This window comes from Bombina bombina, chromosome 2, assembly GCF_027579735.1.
Source record: "Bombina bombina isolate aBomBom1 chromosome 2, aBomBom1.pri, whole genome shotgun sequence".
NCBI classification, from domain to species: domain Eukaryota; kingdom Metazoa; phylum Chordata; class Amphibia; order Anura; family Bombinatoridae; genus Bombina; species Bombina bombina.
The window spans coordinates 668,618,720-668,638,184 of record NC_069500.1 but is presented as its reverse complement, the minus strand read 5'-3'; the positions used below and the strand labels follow the sequence as shown (position 1 = coordinate 668,638,184).

The 19,465-nt window shown below is 36.6% G+C and overlaps 1 protein-coding gene across 3 annotated transcripts in view; it reads right to left on the bottom strand.

Annotated features, from left to right (window-relative positions):
- Positions 1–19,465, bottom strand: part of IQCE (IQ motif containing E) — a 122,600-nt gene that overhangs the window by 87,882 nt on the left and 15,253 nt on the right. For all 3 annotated transcript variants that reach the window (XM_053702622.1, XM_053702621.1, XM_053702623.1), the window contains exons 6-8: positions 15,700–15,831; positions 11,186–11,256; positions 8,759–8,872 (exon numbers count right to left, since the gene is read on the bottom strand). In XM_053702622.1, coding sequence (XP_053558597.1) covers positions 8,759–8,872; positions 11,186–11,256; positions 15,700–15,831 — 317 coding nt within the window. The remainder of the gene's footprint in view (positions 1–8,758; positions 8,873–11,185; positions 11,257–15,699; positions 15,832–19,465) is intronic.

Sequence of the window (19,465 nt, the reverse complement as noted above, 5' to 3'; positions counted from 1 at the left end):
TTGTCCGCAGTACGGATAACAATTTCCGGATCTTTAGAAAGTGTAAAAATTGCTTCTTTTTCTTGTGCGGATAAGTTGTTATGAAATCTGTTGGATCTATAATTTTCCAAATCCTGCGAAACCAATCTCATATAGGTTTTGATGCTCGCATTGTTGCTTGAAGGGTCAAAGGAGCTCCTAGTTTTAAATATTTGTTGGTTTCCATCCGTAGAGTAATCTTTAAAAAATTCTTTCAGTCTAAGTGACCTTTGGAATTTTTGGCAATCAATATAAGTAGTGAAGTCATCGCCTTTATCTGATGGCACAAAGCTTAAGCCTCTATTCAAGATACTTCTCTCCGCCAAAGAGAGGACTCTATCACTGATATTCACTACTAAGTCCTCCCCGGAGCTAGCAGTGGTTATTGCCTGGGTGGCAGTGGTGGCTTTTTCCCTCCAGCCGCCCCTCCGAATGTGCGGCCTCTTCCTCGTTTTTGTTGGCCGGCTCGGGTAGTGACCCCTTGAAAAACCTGGTGGCTAGAAGATTGACCATCAGTTACTTCTCTCTGGCCTTGTGTAGCTTCTGAATCAGATCCAGAGCTACTGTCGACTGTTTGCAGCGACTGTTTTGTGTGGAATCTCTGTCTCCTACGGCGCTGTGGGAAGGGTCTTCTATTGTCACTGCCATTCAACCACCTATAAACCATTTTTTCTTTATGATCTTCAGTGACCGTTTGCAATTTTCTGTTTTTAAATTGCACCAGGGTATCTTTGTACTCTTTAATTTGAGAGGCTAACTTGTCCAGCCACTGTTCTGCGTGATCCTCGGTCATAATTGGTACTTTTTCTCTCTCGCATTCCAGAATCTCCACTTTGATCCTATCAAGTTGGTTCCTGACTTCCTCTGTAACCAGAAGAATAAGGTCTAAGGAGCATTTATTGAGTATAGCGCACCAGCGCTTACAAAACTCTGGGTTGTTGCGTCCGATTGTAGGTTGGTTACGAATTCGAAAGCCCCTTGGAATCATGCGTCTTCTATAGTATTCGGACAGGTAAACCCCATGTAGTCGTAGGTCAGCTTCTTTCTTTTTTAATTTCAATATTGTCAGATAGATGGCTTGTGCTGTATTGCCACTAGTGGTCTCATCTTCAGGGTTAAACAAAATTCTGGCTGCATCATCCTCAGTGAAGGTGAGAGTCTGTATGTTTTCCACATCAGTATCCATTGTGGAATCTCACAGTCTTAAGGTGGTGCAGGTGGTCAATGTGAGTGAATTAAAACAGATCCTCTGTATGTGCTGTACTCTGCTATAACTTAAGGGCAAGTGCTACCGTAACTCTATCAAGTCAATTTTCAACTTCTGTGTTTATTTTAGGGCTGTAGAGTTTACGTGCGACTTGCGGCTTCTGGTCACTGTGGCAACGGTAAACAATCCTGGTGATTGGCCGATTGCCCCCCACGTGAGAGACCTACGTGATACTGTGTTCCGGGTTCTCTACCCGGCGTTGTTTGCCGATGCGGCAGTGAACGGCTCCTGAGTCTGTGGGTTATGTCCCTTCTCGGGTGAGTAAAACATTGGCGATTTGTCATTTCTCTTTAACAACTTTAATGCTCTAATGAGTATCATAGGATAGTATGAATGAACGAATGGTATCTCTCAGCACACTCACTAAGGGATCTGTTTGTTTTCCATGCTCGTTTTCATTGCATCACAGTTTTCATAACGTGCACTTGGGCTGTCACTGTTTTGGTTGAGCCAGGATGGCTCATCTATCTATATATGGTTATACGATAACACATATTCTATATGGTAAATACTTGTTGTGTACAATGTGACTCAGTGGTCACCATGGTTACAATTTGGCGGTTTTTTGTCTAATTGAGGGGAGGGGTTTCAGTTACACAGTGTATAAAGTCACTTTTGTTTGTTAAACACATTGTCTGAGGAAGGGGATTTTGTCCTCGAAACGTCACAATTTTGCAGTAAATTATTTCACTAAAAAGACCAGCGAGTGCAAGTCTGTTTTTTCTTTCTATATGGATCTTTACTAGCACCCTGGCAGCTGCCACTAAGTGAGAGTGCACATCTCTGCTACTGTTATACAATTTTGTTGTTGCACCCACAAGGAATAGACCGCTCCTAAATTAGACTCTGTTTTAATTCACTCACATTGACCACCTGCACCACCTTAAGACTGTGAGATTCCACAATGGATACTGATGTGGAAAACATACAGACTCTCACCGTCACTGAGGATGATGCAGCCAGAATTTTGTTTAACCCTGAAGATGAGACCACTAGTGGCAATACAGCACAAGCCATCTATCTGACAATATTGAAATTAAAAAAGAAAGAAGCTGACCTACGACTACATGGGGTTTACCTGTCCGAATACTATAGAAGACGCATGATTCCAAGGGGCTTTCGAATTCGTAACCAACCTACAATCGGACGCAACAACCCAGAGTTTTGTAAGCGCTGGTGCGCTATACTCAATAAATGCTCCTTAGACCTTATTCTTCTGGTTACAGAGGAAGTCAGGAACCAACTTGATAGGATCAAAGTGGAGATTCTGGAATGCGAGAGAGATAAAGTACCAATTATGACCGAGGATCCCGCAGAACAGTGGCTGGACAAGTTAGCCTCTCAAATTAAAGAGTACAAAGATACCCTGGTGCAATTTAAAAACAGAAAATTGCAAACGGTCACTGAAGATCATAAAGAAAAAATGGTTTATAGGTGGTTGAATGGCAGTGACAATAGAAGACCCTTCCCACAGCGCCGTAGGAGACAGAGATTCCACACAAAACAGTCGCTGCAAACAGTCGACAGTAGCTCTGGATCTGATTCAGAAGCTACACAAGGCCAGAGAGAAGTAACTGATGGCCAATCTTCTAGCCACCAGGTTTTTCAAGGGGTCACTACCCGAGCCGGCCAACAAAACCGAGGAAGAGGCCGCACATTCGGAGGGGCGGCTGGAGGGAAAAAGCCACCACTGCCACCCAGGCAATAACCACTGCTAGCTCCGGGGAGGACTTAGTAGTGAATATCAGTGATAGAGTCCTCTCTTTGGCGGAGAGAAGTATCTTGAATAGAGGCTTAAGCTTTGTGCCATCAGATAAAGGCGATGACTTCACTACTTATATTGATTGCCAAAAATTCCAAAGGTCACTTAGACTGAAAGAATTTTTTAAAGATTACTCTACGGATGGAAACCAACAAATATTTAAAACTAGGAGCTTCTTTGACCCTTCAAGCAACAATGCGAGCATCAAAACCTATATGAGATTGGTTTCGCAGGATTTGGAAAATTATAGATCCAACAGATTTCATAACAACTTATCCGCACAAGAAAAAGAAGCAATTTTTACACTTTCTAAAGATCCGGAAATTGTTATCCGTACTGCGGACAAGGGTGGAGCAGTGGTGGTACTAAATTACAAGTACTACAGTGAGGAGATTAAGCACCAACTTAGTGACACTGACACCTACAAAGCACTAAGTATGGATCCTACTAAGCAATTTCAAATACTCATTGACCAGGTTGTGCAAGAAGGATTTCATGAAGGATGGATTGATGAGGACACAGTGGGGTTCTTGAAGATCAAGCATCCAGTGTGCCCAATTTTATACACACTCCCCAAGATCCATAAAGACTTGGAAAGGCCTCCTGGTAGGCCTATCGTCTCTGCCCGTGATTCCATCACTTCAAGGCTAGCCATTTTTGTGGACGTTTTTCTACAACCACTGGTGAAAAATATGAGGTCTTACCTTAGGGATTCCACACAACTCATTGAAGAGATAAGAACTATTACGTTCCAAGAGCCGTGTATCCTGGTAACGGCTGACGTTAATAGTCTTTACACTATCATCCCGCATGAGGCAGGGAAGCAACTAGTGTCTGATGCTTTGGATAGATATCCGTATGTGGGCCCTCCGAGGGACTTCCTAATTAGACTGCTAGATCTAAGTCTGCGGCTAAACTACTTTAAGTTTGAGGGAAAGTACCACCAACAAATTTCTGGTACGGCCATGGGATCAAATGTGGCCCCCTCACTAGCGAACATCTTTATGGAGCATTACGAAACAGTGGTGATGGGAATCTACCATAAGCCTGAAGTACTATTCTATAAAAGGTACATTGACGACCTGCTTATTGTCTGGAGTGGCACAGTCTCTGAGCTTGAAACATGGTTTTCACAGCTGAACTCTCTTTGTAATCCAGTTAAATTCAAGCTGAAGCATGATATGTCAAATATTGAGTTCCTAGACCTCAATATCTTCAAAACAGACAATGGTCAACTGGGGACTTCACTATTCAGGAAACCGACCGACAGAAATTCAATTCTGCATGCTACTAGTAACCACCCAGCAGCACTCCTTAAAGCAATCCCGAAAGCCCAACTCTTCCGGACGATTAGGAACAATAGCGATAAGACTAGAAGAGATCAGCAACTTGAAGAAATGCAACAACGCTTCACACAAAGAGGATACAATCCCCGTCTGGTCTATCAGAGTAGAGTACAAGCTGAGAATGATGACAAAACCCTGACTACATCTAGGAACAATGATGAGAAGAGAATGACATTCACAACTGTATATAGTCCCTTGACGAGATCTCTGGGAAAGTCATTAAGAGAACATTGGCACATTGTGCAGGGTGATCCATCACTCCCATTCAACAATTGGCAACACCCTAGAGTGGGGTACAAACGTAATAAGAACCTTAAAGATCTCCTGATGCTAACGGATCCGATTCACTGCTATACCCATGAGACATGGCTGTCACAGAAAAAGAAACCAGGGTGTTATAGGTGCTTGGGATGCACGACCTGCCATTCTATGATCCCAGGGGCCACCTTTGGCCATCCACACCGTAACCAGAGATACAAGATCAGACATGTATTAACGTGTACCACTACACATGTGGTTTATTTATTGAACTGCAGCTGTGGGCGTTTCTATGTGGGTAAAACCACAGATGATGCCAGAACTCGGTTTGCCAACCATAGGTCTTCAATCAGGACAGCCCTTAAAAAGGGTTCGAGTGACCAGCCAGTGGCTAGACACTTTGTGGAAAAAGGCCATGGCCTCCAGGATCTAAGATTTACACTAATAGACCATGTCCCCCCACTGAGGCGAGGGGGTGACAGGGATACACTCCTCCTACAAATTGAGGCTAAGTGGATCTTTCGATTAAACACTCTTCATCCACAGGGACTGAACATTATGTTTGATTGGCACTGTTTTTTATAATTTTTAAAAAAAAATTCTACAGTCTGAAGTGTTTTTCCATAGACTGTGCTACTAACAAATACAAGAAAAATTTGTTTGGGAGAGTCCACGTACCATCCAGCTAAACTCACCTAAGTCCCTCATTTTTCTTTTTATTTTCCTTTTTATTTTATTTTCCTTTTTACACCTGTAGTGGTGATGTGGGCTTTGATCTATGTTTATTTATCTTCTCTTTGTTGGGGTGATATTGTGATATATGGTGTACAGTTGTATGTAACTATCTGTTTTTCTGATCTCCCTGTTTTTTAATCTTCATTTCTATTCTCTACTTTTCCGTTTGGGGGTGATTCTTATTTTTGATAGTTCTAACTCTGTTAGCTGCATCTTGTCTTAGTCCTCATCTTTGTGATACCTAGGGCTACAATAGTAATATACATGGGGTTTATGGCACATTATGGCAAATAAGGTCAATGGTGTTATCACAGCTCCATAATATATTTTTTACTTTTTACTGTTTACTCTGTACTCTTTACTTTGACTTTCTACTTCTAGTTGGAGGATGTGTTTGGCTGATAGAATTTTCGATCCAATGACTATTGAGGTCACAACGAGTTTCTGACCGTGGTGATACGTACTGACAGTTGATTGTGCATCTTTGATTGTCGGATCCTCTGTATGTGCTGTACTCTGCTATAACTTAAGGGCAAGTGCTACCGTAACTCTATCAAGTCAATTTTCAACTTCTGTGTTTATTTTAGGGCTGTAGAGTTTACGTGCGACTTGCGGCTTCTGGTCACTGTGGCAACGGTAAACAATCCTGGTGATTGGCCGATTGCCCCCCACGTGAGAGACCTACGTGATACTGTGTTCCGGGTTCTCTACCCGGCGTTGTTTGCCGATGCGGCAGTGAACGGCTCCTGAGTCTGTGGGTTATGTCCCTTCTCGGGTGAGTAAAACATTGGCGATTTGTCATTTCTCTTTAACAACTTTAATGCTCTAATGAGTATCATAGGATAGTATGAATGAACGAATGGTATCTCTCAGCACACTCACTAAGGGATCTGTTTGTTTTCCATGCTCGTTTTCATTGCATCACAGTTTTCATAACGTGCACTTGGGCTGTCACTGTTTTGGTTGAGCCAGGATGGCTCATCTATCTATATATGGTTATACGATAACACATATTCTATATGGTAAATACTTGTTGTGTACAATGTGACTCAGTGGTCACCATGGTTACAATTTGGCGGTTTTTTGTCTAATTGAGGGGAGGGGTTTCAGTTACACAGTGTATAAAGTCACTTTTGTTTGTTAAACACATTGTCTGAGGAAGGGGATTTTGTCCTCGAAACGTCACAATTTTGCAGTAAATTATTTCACTAAAAAGACCAGCGAGTGCAAGTCTGTTTTTTCTTTCTATATATATATATATATATATATATGTCTATGTGTGTGTGTGTGTGTGTGTGTGTGTGTGTTGTACACATACATAGTTATACAAATAAACACAAATATACATGTACACACACACATATTTAGAAATACATACACACACACATTGGAAGCTTTTCTAGTCAAACACTTTGCCATATACTATATCCCTTTTTAACCATTTTAAAACGTTTTTATCAACATTTTAATATATGAGTATAATACTTTATTTTAACATGCTTTGGATGTGTCTTGTCAAAAAAATGTTTAACCCTTACACTTTCAGGTCTCAGTTCTTGCTAAATATTTGAGAGCAGTTTTGCTTTGCGCTCGAGCACAACCTATAACTTTCAGCTTGTAATATGATCGCTATTTAGCACAGTTGCGCTAGTGCGATGTTATCCGCGCTCACCCTTCTCTGGTTAATTGGATTTACCGTCGATTTGTAATATAAAGTTTCACTCTAATGTTAGTGATATTGCTCATCACATTCCGCACTTTTATTAGAGCGCCACTTGTTAAATGGCCTTAAATAAATTTAAAGAATAGTGTGTGAGAGTGGCTTGGTTTGAAGTAAAACATTGCTGGTAAGTTTGTATTTTCTTAATAAATATATGCATTTCTTTTCATATTGCTGTGGGAAATATGAATTTATTTCAATGTATTTCTTTTCACAGCAATTACTTTTCATATTGCTGTGGGAAATATGAATTTATGTCAATGTATCACTTACATGTAAATTTTAATAGAAGGCCATGACTTAGCAATTTAGTTTTTAAAGGACTGCATGTTAGCCAGTTTTATATAATTTCATTTTAGTTATATTTGGTGTGCTTGAAAATAAAAATTGTGAAAATATGTCACTGCTTCAGTTTCTGAAAAAATATTCCTCTTCTACAATCACCATCTTTCAAAATATGTAAAAGACACTTTATACTCCCCTAAAAATGTACCACATATTCTTCCAATGATACCGCCTGCTGTACCTGCTTGCACCCATCCTGTATGTGATCAGATCATTAAAGGGACACTAAACCCAATTTTTTTCTTTTGTGATTCAGATATAGCATGCAATCTTAAGCAACTTTCTAATTTACTCCTATTATCACATTTTCTTAATTCTCTTGGTATGTTTATTTGAAAAGCAAGAATGTAAGTTTAGATGCCGGCCCATTTTTTTCTGAACAACCTAGGTTGTGCTTGCTGATTGGACAGCACCAATAAACAAGTGCTGTCCATGGTGCTGAACCATAAAAATGTTGGCTCCTTAGCCTAGATGCCTTCATTTTCAAATAAAGATAGCAAGAGAACAAAGAAAAAATTATAATATTAGTAAATTAGAAAGTTGCTTAAAATTGCATGCTCTATCTGACTCATGAAAGAAAAATAATTGGGTTTAGTGTCCCTTTAATCAAGCAATTCCCTCCTTCAGACAAGAGCACCACCATTTATTATCCAAAATAAAACCAATTGATTTGAATGACAGCATTCTCTGATCACTTTAAATAGGAACTTCATTAATTATTTTATATTTTTTAATTTTGTATTAAAATGCATAAATACCTCCTGTGTTTGTAAAAGCAGTGTTTATTATATTATACAAATTTTTCATAATGCTATATAAAAACATACATGATCAAATTACTTGTTTTGGAAAGGGAACCTTTATCTTTTGTAATCTAATTTTTGAAATATGTAGCGTAGGCAGTGAGTACTGTTTTTTATAAGAAAGGATCTAATAATGGCCACATAGCAAAGCAATTTAGATTTATGTAGACAAAGAAGATCTAAATATTGCTGCATTCTTAGTAGCTAAGATCAGACTATAAGTAATTTATTAATGTTTCTGTACTTTCTATTCCCTTTTTACCCTCTATATTTTTTATTTATGCGCTAAATTAATCGGTTATGAATTGATTTAAATGAAACACCCGGTTGGTGGGGAATAATCTAGAGCTAAAAATATGTGACAAAAAAAGCCTCTCTTCAAACAGAAAACTTTCCATATATAAGTATAAGCACATAATCCTACAACGCATAGTATCTGAAATGCAACATGGATTATTGGTAGCTACATGAAATTAATATGTATAAGGACATATTGTAACTTACCCTAGCTGGATCAAGAAGTTGCTCGATTTGGCGATCTTTCCTGCTGTTCTCCTCTTCTAGCCGTCTGAGCTTTGTTTTCAGTATATCACTTTCAGACTTCTGAGCCTGTAACATCTAAAGAAGAAAACACTAATTACTGTGAGGTCAAAATATCACAGTGTGCTGAGATTCTGCCACCAAGACAGGCTGTGGCTAACAACAAGTTATACAGAATCATACATAGAAAAGCATTTATTTATTTTTTATTGGTTAGTCAGGTTTTTTTATTTGTCGCATCTGTAGAATGAAGGTTATAGGAAGCACTTTACCTCTATAGCAGAGGAACTGGAGTGCACTATCATCTTCAACATCATAGGCAGTACACACTCTTACTACCAGTACCAACCGCCATGTCAGAAAAGAAAATACAATTTGCAGAAGAGCGGCCAATTTAGACAAACATTTATACTGAGCAAAAATAAAGTTAGCTGTCAATTTGTTTTTAGCTAAAACACTGAGTTCTCGCCAGGACCTTTTAAATGGGCACACCACCCAGCTGATTCTACTGACCACCCAGGTAAAAATTTAGCCAATATTAAGCTAAAATTAGCAAATTTTAAAATCTTTCAATGCTTATTGCACAAATTATCATTAAATACAATTATGTTAAATTTTGCAATTATTAATAATAATTATTTGCTTTAGATACCAGAAAATGTTATAATATTAGAAAGTATTACAGTGCCCCCACCCAGCAACTTTATAATGCCACCCGGCTGGCAACATTTTCTGTGGAGAACACTGAAAACATATGTATGCACTGCCTTAATTTATATGCAGTATTTTTGTGATATGTTTTTATTCTTGTGAGGCACGTCCAACAATAAAGCTTATGTGCCAGTGACCAATCAGTCCTTATAGTCCTGTTGTTCATAGATATGCACCTGTTAGTTGTAACATCAGAACACACAGACTTAAAGGGACCGTCAACACCAGATTTTTTTGTTGTTTAAAAAGATAGATAATCCCTTTATTACCCATTCCCCAGTTTTGCATAACCAACACGGTTATATTAATATACTTTTTACCTCTGCAATTACCTTGTATCTAAGCCTTTGCAGACGGCCCCCTTATTTCAGTTCTTTTGACAGACTTGCATTTTAGCCAATCAGTGCTCACTCCTAGGAGCTTCACATGCGTGAGCTCAATGTTATCTATATGAAACACACAAACTAACGCCCTTTACTAACGCCCTTTAGTGGTGAAAAACTGTCAAAATGCTATCAGATTAGAGGTGGCCTTCAAGGTCTAAGAAATTAGCATATTAATTTCCTAGGTTTAGCTTTCAACTAAGATTACCAAGAGAACAAATCAAAATTGGTGATAAAAGTAAATTGGAAAGTTGTTTAAAGGGTTAGAAATTCTTCTACATGTGTGCTTAAATAAAATACTTTATTTGAATTAACATTAAATCAGTAATTAAATAAAACTATTTTGTTTACAACCAAAGCTTCTACATACCTTCAATATAATGTTTAAGTTATTCTGAAACGAGCAGTAATGACCGCCCATAAAAGGAGGAAGAGTTTATGCTAATGCAGCGTCCACCCCCATCCAATGGAGAAGCGGCTGTGTCCGTTCATTTTAATATGCCTGTGATGTAATGTCTGTCCCCTTAGCATGCACGTTTGCTATTTTCGCATGCGCACTTTGGAAAGAAACACATAGCCAACATATTTGTTTTTCTTTTAATCGCATGACACCGGCATCCGAAGCTTAGAGCGTGACGCTCCGCTGGGTAAGTGGAGAGAGGAGGGCGATTCTGCGCATGCTTTTGCAATAAAATAGTTTCGATACGCATGCGGGCTGTCATAATGTTTCTACCTAGGTAGAACATTGTAATAGGGCCATGTAATGAATGTAAAATGGGTTTGGCGCATATTTCAATTTTAGAATTAATATTACAAGAAAAGAAAAGAGAATTTTAAAGAGGTACCTATTAGAAAGATATTTATTATATATAGAAGTTTTTAATAAGTTAAAGATTTTTTTTGGGGTTTCCTATCCCTTTAAAATTACATGCCCTATTTAAATCAAGAAAGGTTTTTTTTTTACTTGACTGTCCCTTTAACATGACATTTTTTTCAAGCAAAACTTTACCATGTAGAAATTGTGCAATTACTTATGCATGATAGCAGTTTATAGAGTTGAATGCCCCTTTTACAGACAATTATATAGCCGGAATCAATATTTTTGCGAGAAAAACAAAACAACGTGGTGATACCTTTAATGGCTATATGGAATACAGTTTGCAGGATACTTCAGCTAGGTATTACTGTTATTAGGTCTATAAGACGGTGCTACTAATTGATGTGTGTTACACACTAATGCTAAGAGGGACAGTACCTTATAGTAAGTCAGCCATGGTTATTAAAAGGATAAGTTTACCTTCTTCAGGTCTAGGATCTGGTCGTACATTTCTTCTTTCTCTTTGTAGTCTGGAGTTCCAGGAATGTAACCTATATTTGTGCACAAACTAACATTTAATACAAATAGTGGTATAATATAAATAGAATATGCTGTTAAGAATTGTCATTTAAATAGTAAGTCACTTGAGATATTATATAAAGTTAGTATTGTATATAAAATATTGCTAAAATTGAACATATATATATTTTTTCCAGTTGACAATAATAAATCATGGAATAACAAACATTGGTGAAGCAGAAGAAAAAAAATACAATCACCATTATAAGAAGTTGTCTAGTTTTCAAAACTGCAACAGTAGATGATGATTATTACACAACATGATGATGCAATTGGTGAGAATATACTAACTTGATCTCAGTTTTGCACTTGTTTTCAGAAGTAACAATATCTTAACTTTGGCTGGTATTGACAGTAGTTTTTTTTACAGTGATTACAATCTAAAATGCTTCTGCCATTAATACCACTGAACTTGCAATTGCTACCTCCTGAAAACAACACAAAATCATTATCTGCATTATTGATCTTCTAATTTCATAATCTAAAAATCTAACGTGCTCGATTAATGACAAACATATATATATATATATATATACATACATACACACACACATATATATACACATATACACACACATAGATATTTATATATATATATATATATATATATATATATATATATATACACACACACACACACACATACACACACACATATAGATATTTATATATATATATATATCAGTGACGTGCAGTGAAGTCAGAGGTTGGTGAGGCACTTGCTATGATATGCCCGACAAACCCATATATGAACCTAATCGATGTAGCTTAAATATACAAATAATTTAGCAGGTTGCACAAGGGCAATTAGCACATTAATTACAACACACACTTTAACTATATTTTATTTGCTGTTTAGAGAGGTTAAATGACATATACATATTTGTGTCACTGGCTGTGTAATTGTATTAATTGTAAAAAGAAATCAAATAATTGCCTGAGAGTGACAGATGACAGTCAGACGCCATTTCTGCACTGTGGAAAGATTCTCCACAGTGCAGAAATGGCGTCTGACAGTCATCTGTCACTCTCAGGCAATTATTTGATTTCTTTTTACCATTAATACAATTACACAGCCAGTGACACAAATATTTATATGTCATTTAACCTCTCTAAACAGCAAATAAAATATAGTTAAATGGACATGCTCTATTAGAATCATGCAAGTTTTATTTTGAATTTCCTATCCCTTTAAAGGAATATGAAACCCATATTTTTTCTGTCATGATTCAGAAAAAAGCAGCAGTTTTAAGCAGCTTTCTAATGTACTCCTATTATAATTTTTTTGAGTAGTACATTAGAAATTTGCTTCAAATTGCATGCTGTATCTGAATTATGAAATAAAAAAATATTGGTTTCAAATCCCTTGAAAGTTTTAAAGACACAAATGCTGCTGAGCATATCTAGATATTTTTATTTCAACAAAAATTAACAAGTGAGCAATACTGCAAACACTACTGCTGCCACTCAAGAAACGCACATGCTCTATCCCACTAGGTATGCTTTTCAACAAAGGATTAAAAAAGAGTTAATTAAATAATAATACAATTACATTAGAAAGTTTCCAATTTTTATCAGAATCATGGAAGTTTAATACTTTAGCCAAGACAGTTAGCAAGCACGTGGCATGCTAAGTTATGTAAACAGTGCTACTGTTAACCCAAAATGTACCAATGAATATCATTAATATGCAATGAATACAACATCTCTAAATTGGATTGTACATTCAAAATGCTATTCCTCATTTTCAGTCCCCTATTTCAGTGATATGGGTCTCTTTTATGCTGTTAGAGTCTGAGTTCAGGGGGTTAACATTAAACAGAAAATAAACACATAAAGGAAGTTGCATCTAAAAGGAAGATGTCTTTAAAATGACAATGTCCTTTACATTATAGATGCATGAGCCATAACTGGTCACATTTATATTACATAATTCACATAAATGCGTATAGAAAGATTATATAATCTATTAAAGGCAGTTAAATACAGTGATATATTATTTCTGCAGTGCACATTAATTTTATTATTCTATCCCTTGATCATCATATCAGTCAGGACTAGTCTCTCTCTGGACAACATGGTATATTAAAAAAAGAAAAGCAAAACGGATCAAGGTATATTATAATAAAAATAATGTGGACAAATAGTAGTAAAACTATGTATTTCATTAACTCCCCTGCTGCTGCATCATTACATAACTACTATTTGTGCACATTATTTTTTATTATAATATACCTTGATTCATGATCAAGGTATATTATAATAAAAATAATGTGGACAAATAGTAGTATAACTATGTATTTCATTAACTCCCCTGCTGCTGCATCATTACATAACTACTATTTGTGCACATTATTTTTTATTATAATATACCTTGATTCATGATCAAGGTATATTATAATAAAAATAATGTGGACAAATAGTAGTATAACTATGTATTTCATTAACTCCCCTGCTGCTGCATCATTACATAACTACTATTTGTGCACATTATTTTTTATTATAATATACCTTGATTCATGATCAAGGTATATTATAATAAAAATAATGTGGACAAATAGTACTAACTCCCCTGCTTCTGCCTAGATGCGCTCTCCCGCTTTAAAAATGAAAGCATTAGCATAGACCCTTTCTGTTGTGACTTACCCGTAACAAATTAAGTATATGGCCAGGCTCCGGTGCTCCGGTGCTCCGTCGCTCCGTCCGCGTCCAAGTGAACCAGAAGGGATGAGCTGATCAGGTGGCAACACACAGCCCTTCCTTCACAGACTTTGCCGCCAGCCTACAAGTCTCTAGTACTTCTGCGCTGCGCTCTGGATTCTTTCTTGCGCATGCGCAGGGAGCCAATCAATAACGGTCACGTTCTCCTGGTGTTGTCAATCACAGGAGAACATGACCGTCTGATTGGCTCCCTCTCTAAGAGGCATTACGAGTCATGCCTCCGATTGGCCAATATTTTCCTGGCTGACAATCAGTCAGCCTGTGACAGCCAGTGGGTGGTGTTTTGATCCTTCGCCGGTTATTTGAAAAATGCCATGATGTTACGCAATGGAGAGGTACAAAAGTACAGTGCCTCTCCATAGCGTAACTTGGGGAAAAAAAGTGAATAGTTGTGTTATGCCAGCAGGTGTCGCTAATGTTCATAATATGCACCCATGTTGCGCTATGGAGTATGTCTGCTCTGCATCTCCATAGCGTAACATGGGGGAGAAATTAAAAAGTACATTTTTTTTTTTTTTAACACAATTTTTTAATTTTATTTATATTATACATTTAAATAAACTTTGGGCCCATATGGCAGGGTAGGCTCTGCCTACCCTGCCTCCTATGACTGCACGTCCTTGATATATATATATATATATATATATATATATATATATATATATATATATATATATATATATATATATACATACATACATACATACGGTAGTCAAAACACCATTATGTTTAAAAACTAATTTTGATTGTGATTACTGGGAACACAATATACGTGGCATTGTCTCACCTAAAACATTGTTTTGTGATTGTTTAAAAAAAAAAATGACAAATGTGATACTTGATATTTGATTGTTCTATTTCATATTACATAACTGGTATCCCATATACAATATATTAGTGACAAGAAGAAAAGATAAAGGATTACTACACATGTATTTACCCCTAAACGCCTAGACTATGCTGTGGCCATAAGAGCCCCAGTGGTTTTATAGAAATTAGAGAAATAGGTTATATTTGTAGCAAAATTTGTTAGCTAGGTTTATCTAAAAAAAGGGGCAGACACCACAAAATATCTTTTAGTTTAGAATTTACTTTTGGACTATCGTCTTTCCACAGATGCAGTTTTTAAAGACTGATCATTTTATTTTAAGCATACATCAAGCCTTAGGAGGTTTACTCCATTACAAAGAGGTAAATGAATGCTGCTGACAGGCTAAACATATTATACACAAAAGTTCAGAGTACAACCCGTTCTCATTATATATATATATATATATATATATATATATATATATATATATATATATATATATATATATATTCATATATGTGCACTTCTACCCGGAAAAAATAAACTAATTGGGGCTCCAATTGTCTCAAGGAGACCAGCAGTTCCTGTGTTAATACAGCAGCCCTGTGCAACATAAACACTGTTATCATTTTGTTCACCACATTACTTTTACCAATAAAGAAGATTTATTTTTAAGCTGGGATCATCTCTTTTTTTGTGTAAACATATTATAGTTCCACAATATCACACAGATTTATATTGCATTAATAAGTATGCATCTTCTAACTGGATTGGGGAGATTATTTTAGTGGGTTGGGATTTCTCACTCGGTTATATTTTCCCTGCAGCACCCTTGCTCATTGATACCTCTTTAGGGAACTGGTGTCTGCCCCTTTTGTATTACCATTGCTAGAGGACCGGGAGTATTTGGGTTTCTTCATTCCCAGGGCTTCTTTTAGGTACTCTGGAGTGCTGCTTGAGGAATTAACCCAGGCTTGACCGATGTCTACGTCAGATTTCAGAGGCTGAGTTAGACCTATGTCAACATACAAACAAGTATTTTAAACAATGAAGCGCAACGGCCAGGAATAAAGAAACTCTGTTTTTCTCTGTAAAGTTAGCTTACAGTCAACAACATATTAAAACATATTCTTTAATTAAACAGAATTATTGTGGCATTTTTATATTCTGTTACAATACTTGTATATATGTTTATTTACAAGTAGTATTTGCCTTTAAACAGATTATGCTCATTTGTTTTATGTAATTTGGTTACAAATTATGAGTGTAACTGTTTTGAATCATTATTAATAAAATTCTATTTCACATAACTACATTTCAAACCGTTAGATGAACATACACACCGAGCTCATCTTTCAGACTATATTCTTACAAGCTCTTTACTGAATATTTATATGGCTCATTCCTGGAATAGATTTTACAGAAGATATTATATTGAGACTTACTAATTTTATTTGGAGACATATGATTCCATGTTTATTTATTGCTTTGTATTTTTACTGTGGCCACAGTTGACAAAAAAACTGTTTCAAAAATATCTTTTGTCACATAATATTTTCAACTGATATTTACTCATGAATTTATTAAGAATTTGTCAATGATAAATCATTCACTAGCTATTTCCTATTAGAACGTCTTCAGGACAACAGAGGAGCAGCTGGACAGCAGCTTAAACTTAAATAAAGTTAACGTAGCAGCAAGAACAACTGCTACAAGCCAGCTGCAGCACAGAAATTCAATTTTTTTATTTTATTATTTTTTATAAGGTATGGAATGGCAAGAACAAAAGCTTACATAGTTATTGGCTATCACATAAATTATGATATAGACAAGAACATTGCTGGATTGTTGCTGAATAATTTAAATGTTAACCTTTCCTGACTTAAACAGTAACAACTTTATGTTTAAATCTTTTTTTATTGAGAAAGATGATACAGACATGTCAAGACCATCAAATACATATTATCTTTTTAGTTTGAAAGTGGTATGAACTTAAAGGGACAGTCTATACCAGAATTGTTATTGTTTTAAAAGATAGATAATCCCTTTATTACCCATTCCCCAGTTCTGCATAACCAACACAGTTATATTAATATACTTTTAACCTCTGTGATTATCTTGTATCTAAGCCTCTGCAAACTGCCCCTTTATTTCAGTTCTTTTGATCATTCGTCTTATATTGTCTGGTCTGGTGCCTCCCTCTCCTTGATGAATACCACCTGGCAAAATATGTTTCAATCTGTTTGCAAGAATTTTGGTCAAGATTTTGAGATCTTGATTTATAAGGGAAATTGGGCGATAGCTAGTGCATAATTTAGGGGTTTTACCTGGTTTAGGAATTACTATTATCTTGGCATATAACAATTCTGATGGGATAGTATGGCCCTCCATGATATGGTTGCAGAATTTAGTTAAGTGGGGGATTAAGGTAGATTTAAACAATTTATAGTACTCTCCCGAAAATCCGTCAGGTTTAAGTTCTATAACTGCAGTTATTACTTCTATCTGTGAGATTGGGGCGTTAAGGGATTCCCGGTCACCCTCCGATATATTGTTTAGTTGAGCTTCGAGCAGAAATTCTTTAGTGGAGGTAATCGTTTTGGGGATTATGAATGACCTTTCTGCCATCATATAGCTGTAGTAGTCTGTGAATGTATCAACTATGGACTGAGGATGGGAGGTCAAAGTATCATCGGGTTGTTGTATACTGGCTATCATAGAAGCCTTGCATCTCTCTCTGATCTTATAGGCCATGTATTTATCTGATTTGTTAGCATAAATATAGTAATTTACTCTTAATGCTTGAACCGCTCTAGCAGCTTAAAAACTTAATATTTCAGCTAAGGATTCTATTTTCTTTTTAGGAAGTTTTAGAATCAAATCTTGTTTGTTGTTCTTGTGTTGCCGTTCTAGTGTATTAATTTCTTGGTATAGTTCAGCTAAAAGTGTCTTTTTTTGTCTGACATGATGTTTTTTTGTTGGATCAGTATCACGCGTACATAAGCCATGTGAGCAGCCCAGACGTGAATTGGGTTAGAGGTTGAGTCAGAGTTCAGGTCCCAATATTCTGTCAGTTGTTGTAATGTGTTTGAGTAACTGGGTCTTTTATTAATTGTGAAGTAAAGGTCCACGATCTAGTCCTCCCAGTGTCTTGGACTCCCCCCAACTGAAGACTATCGCATGGTTTAACCATACGCAAGTATGGATGGATGAAGACACAAGTAGTGGAAGCAAGACTTTACTGGTGTAAATATAGTCCAGCCTAGTATAAGATTTATAGGCCGATGAGTAATATGTTGTGTCATTAGTGATACCCTTTAATGCTGGCCAGGAGTCTAGTAGAGAGTGAGGAGTTAAAGGGGCAGTAAACCTACAAAATAATGTTATATAATTCTGCACATAGTGCAGAATTATTTAACATTATCTTAGCGCAAACTTTATGCAACATAATATCGCAGCTAAAATTTGATTATAAAAGAAGATTTTTCAGACCGCCACTCTTGCTCTACTGAGCGAGTCTGGCCCGATCGCACCATTACACTCAATGTAGCTCGCTCCTGCTCTGTCTGTGTGCAGAATTATATAACATTATTTTGTAGGTTTACTGCCCCTTTAAGGAATCTTCAATCTGTTTAATTATACGGTTGTGACAGAGGTTTTTGTGAGTTAGAGGGGATTTTTGTTTCAAAGTTATTAGGAGCATTGAGATGTTAAAATCTCCTGCTAGTATAATTTTTGTATGGGACCATTGAGTGAGGAGATGGGAAATTTGTATAAAAAATGTGTGTTGGTTTTCGTTAGGGGCATATATGTTTCAAAAAGTGATGTTTATATCTTGTAATTGGCCTCTAACTATCAGGTATCTACCCTCTGTGTCTGCGATTGTAGATTTGTGTTTAAAGTCTAGAGAGCTGTGAATGGAATGGAAACCCCTCTTTTCTTTTTGTCAGCCGTAGCATGGAAATGAGTGGAGTATTGCTTGACCCAGTATTAAGGGATATGTGCTTTCAGGAAATAAATCTCCTGAAGGAAAATTATATTGGCTTTTAGCCCCGAATACTAGGACATGGTCACCTGTCTCTTACTATCTGAATTCAGACCTCTTACATTGTGTGAGATTATGTTAAGATTGGGTGTCATGAGTGTGATGTATTGGTCAGATCTTTTTCGCAGTGTGCTATAGTACTCTTGAGCGTAAGGGTGTTAGGGTAGACCACACATAATATTTCCGACTCCCTTCATATTTATCTAGATGTACATGAGTATCAGCAATGTCATAACAAAAACAGTAATAAATCTTAATATCAACAGTAAAAAAAAAAACTTAGCAATAAACAAATGACCCCTACTGTGGGGTACGTAGAGGAAACAAGTAATGTGATTATCCTTATGAGGGGCATTAAAGCAGAAACATTGCTTAACATAAATTACAATATTGTCGGGTAATAATAACAGTTAAACATAATTTGAAACCATCAACCAGATCGCCTTCATATGGTTGGCGGACTGTTCCTATACACATACTAGAGACAAGTTTACAGGTAGAATGTAGAAATTTGGGTTGTCTCTAGCAGCTTTTAGAATTTTTTCTTTGTCTGGAAAAAACGTCAACTTAATAATGACATCTCTCTGCGGAGCTTCATCGTTAG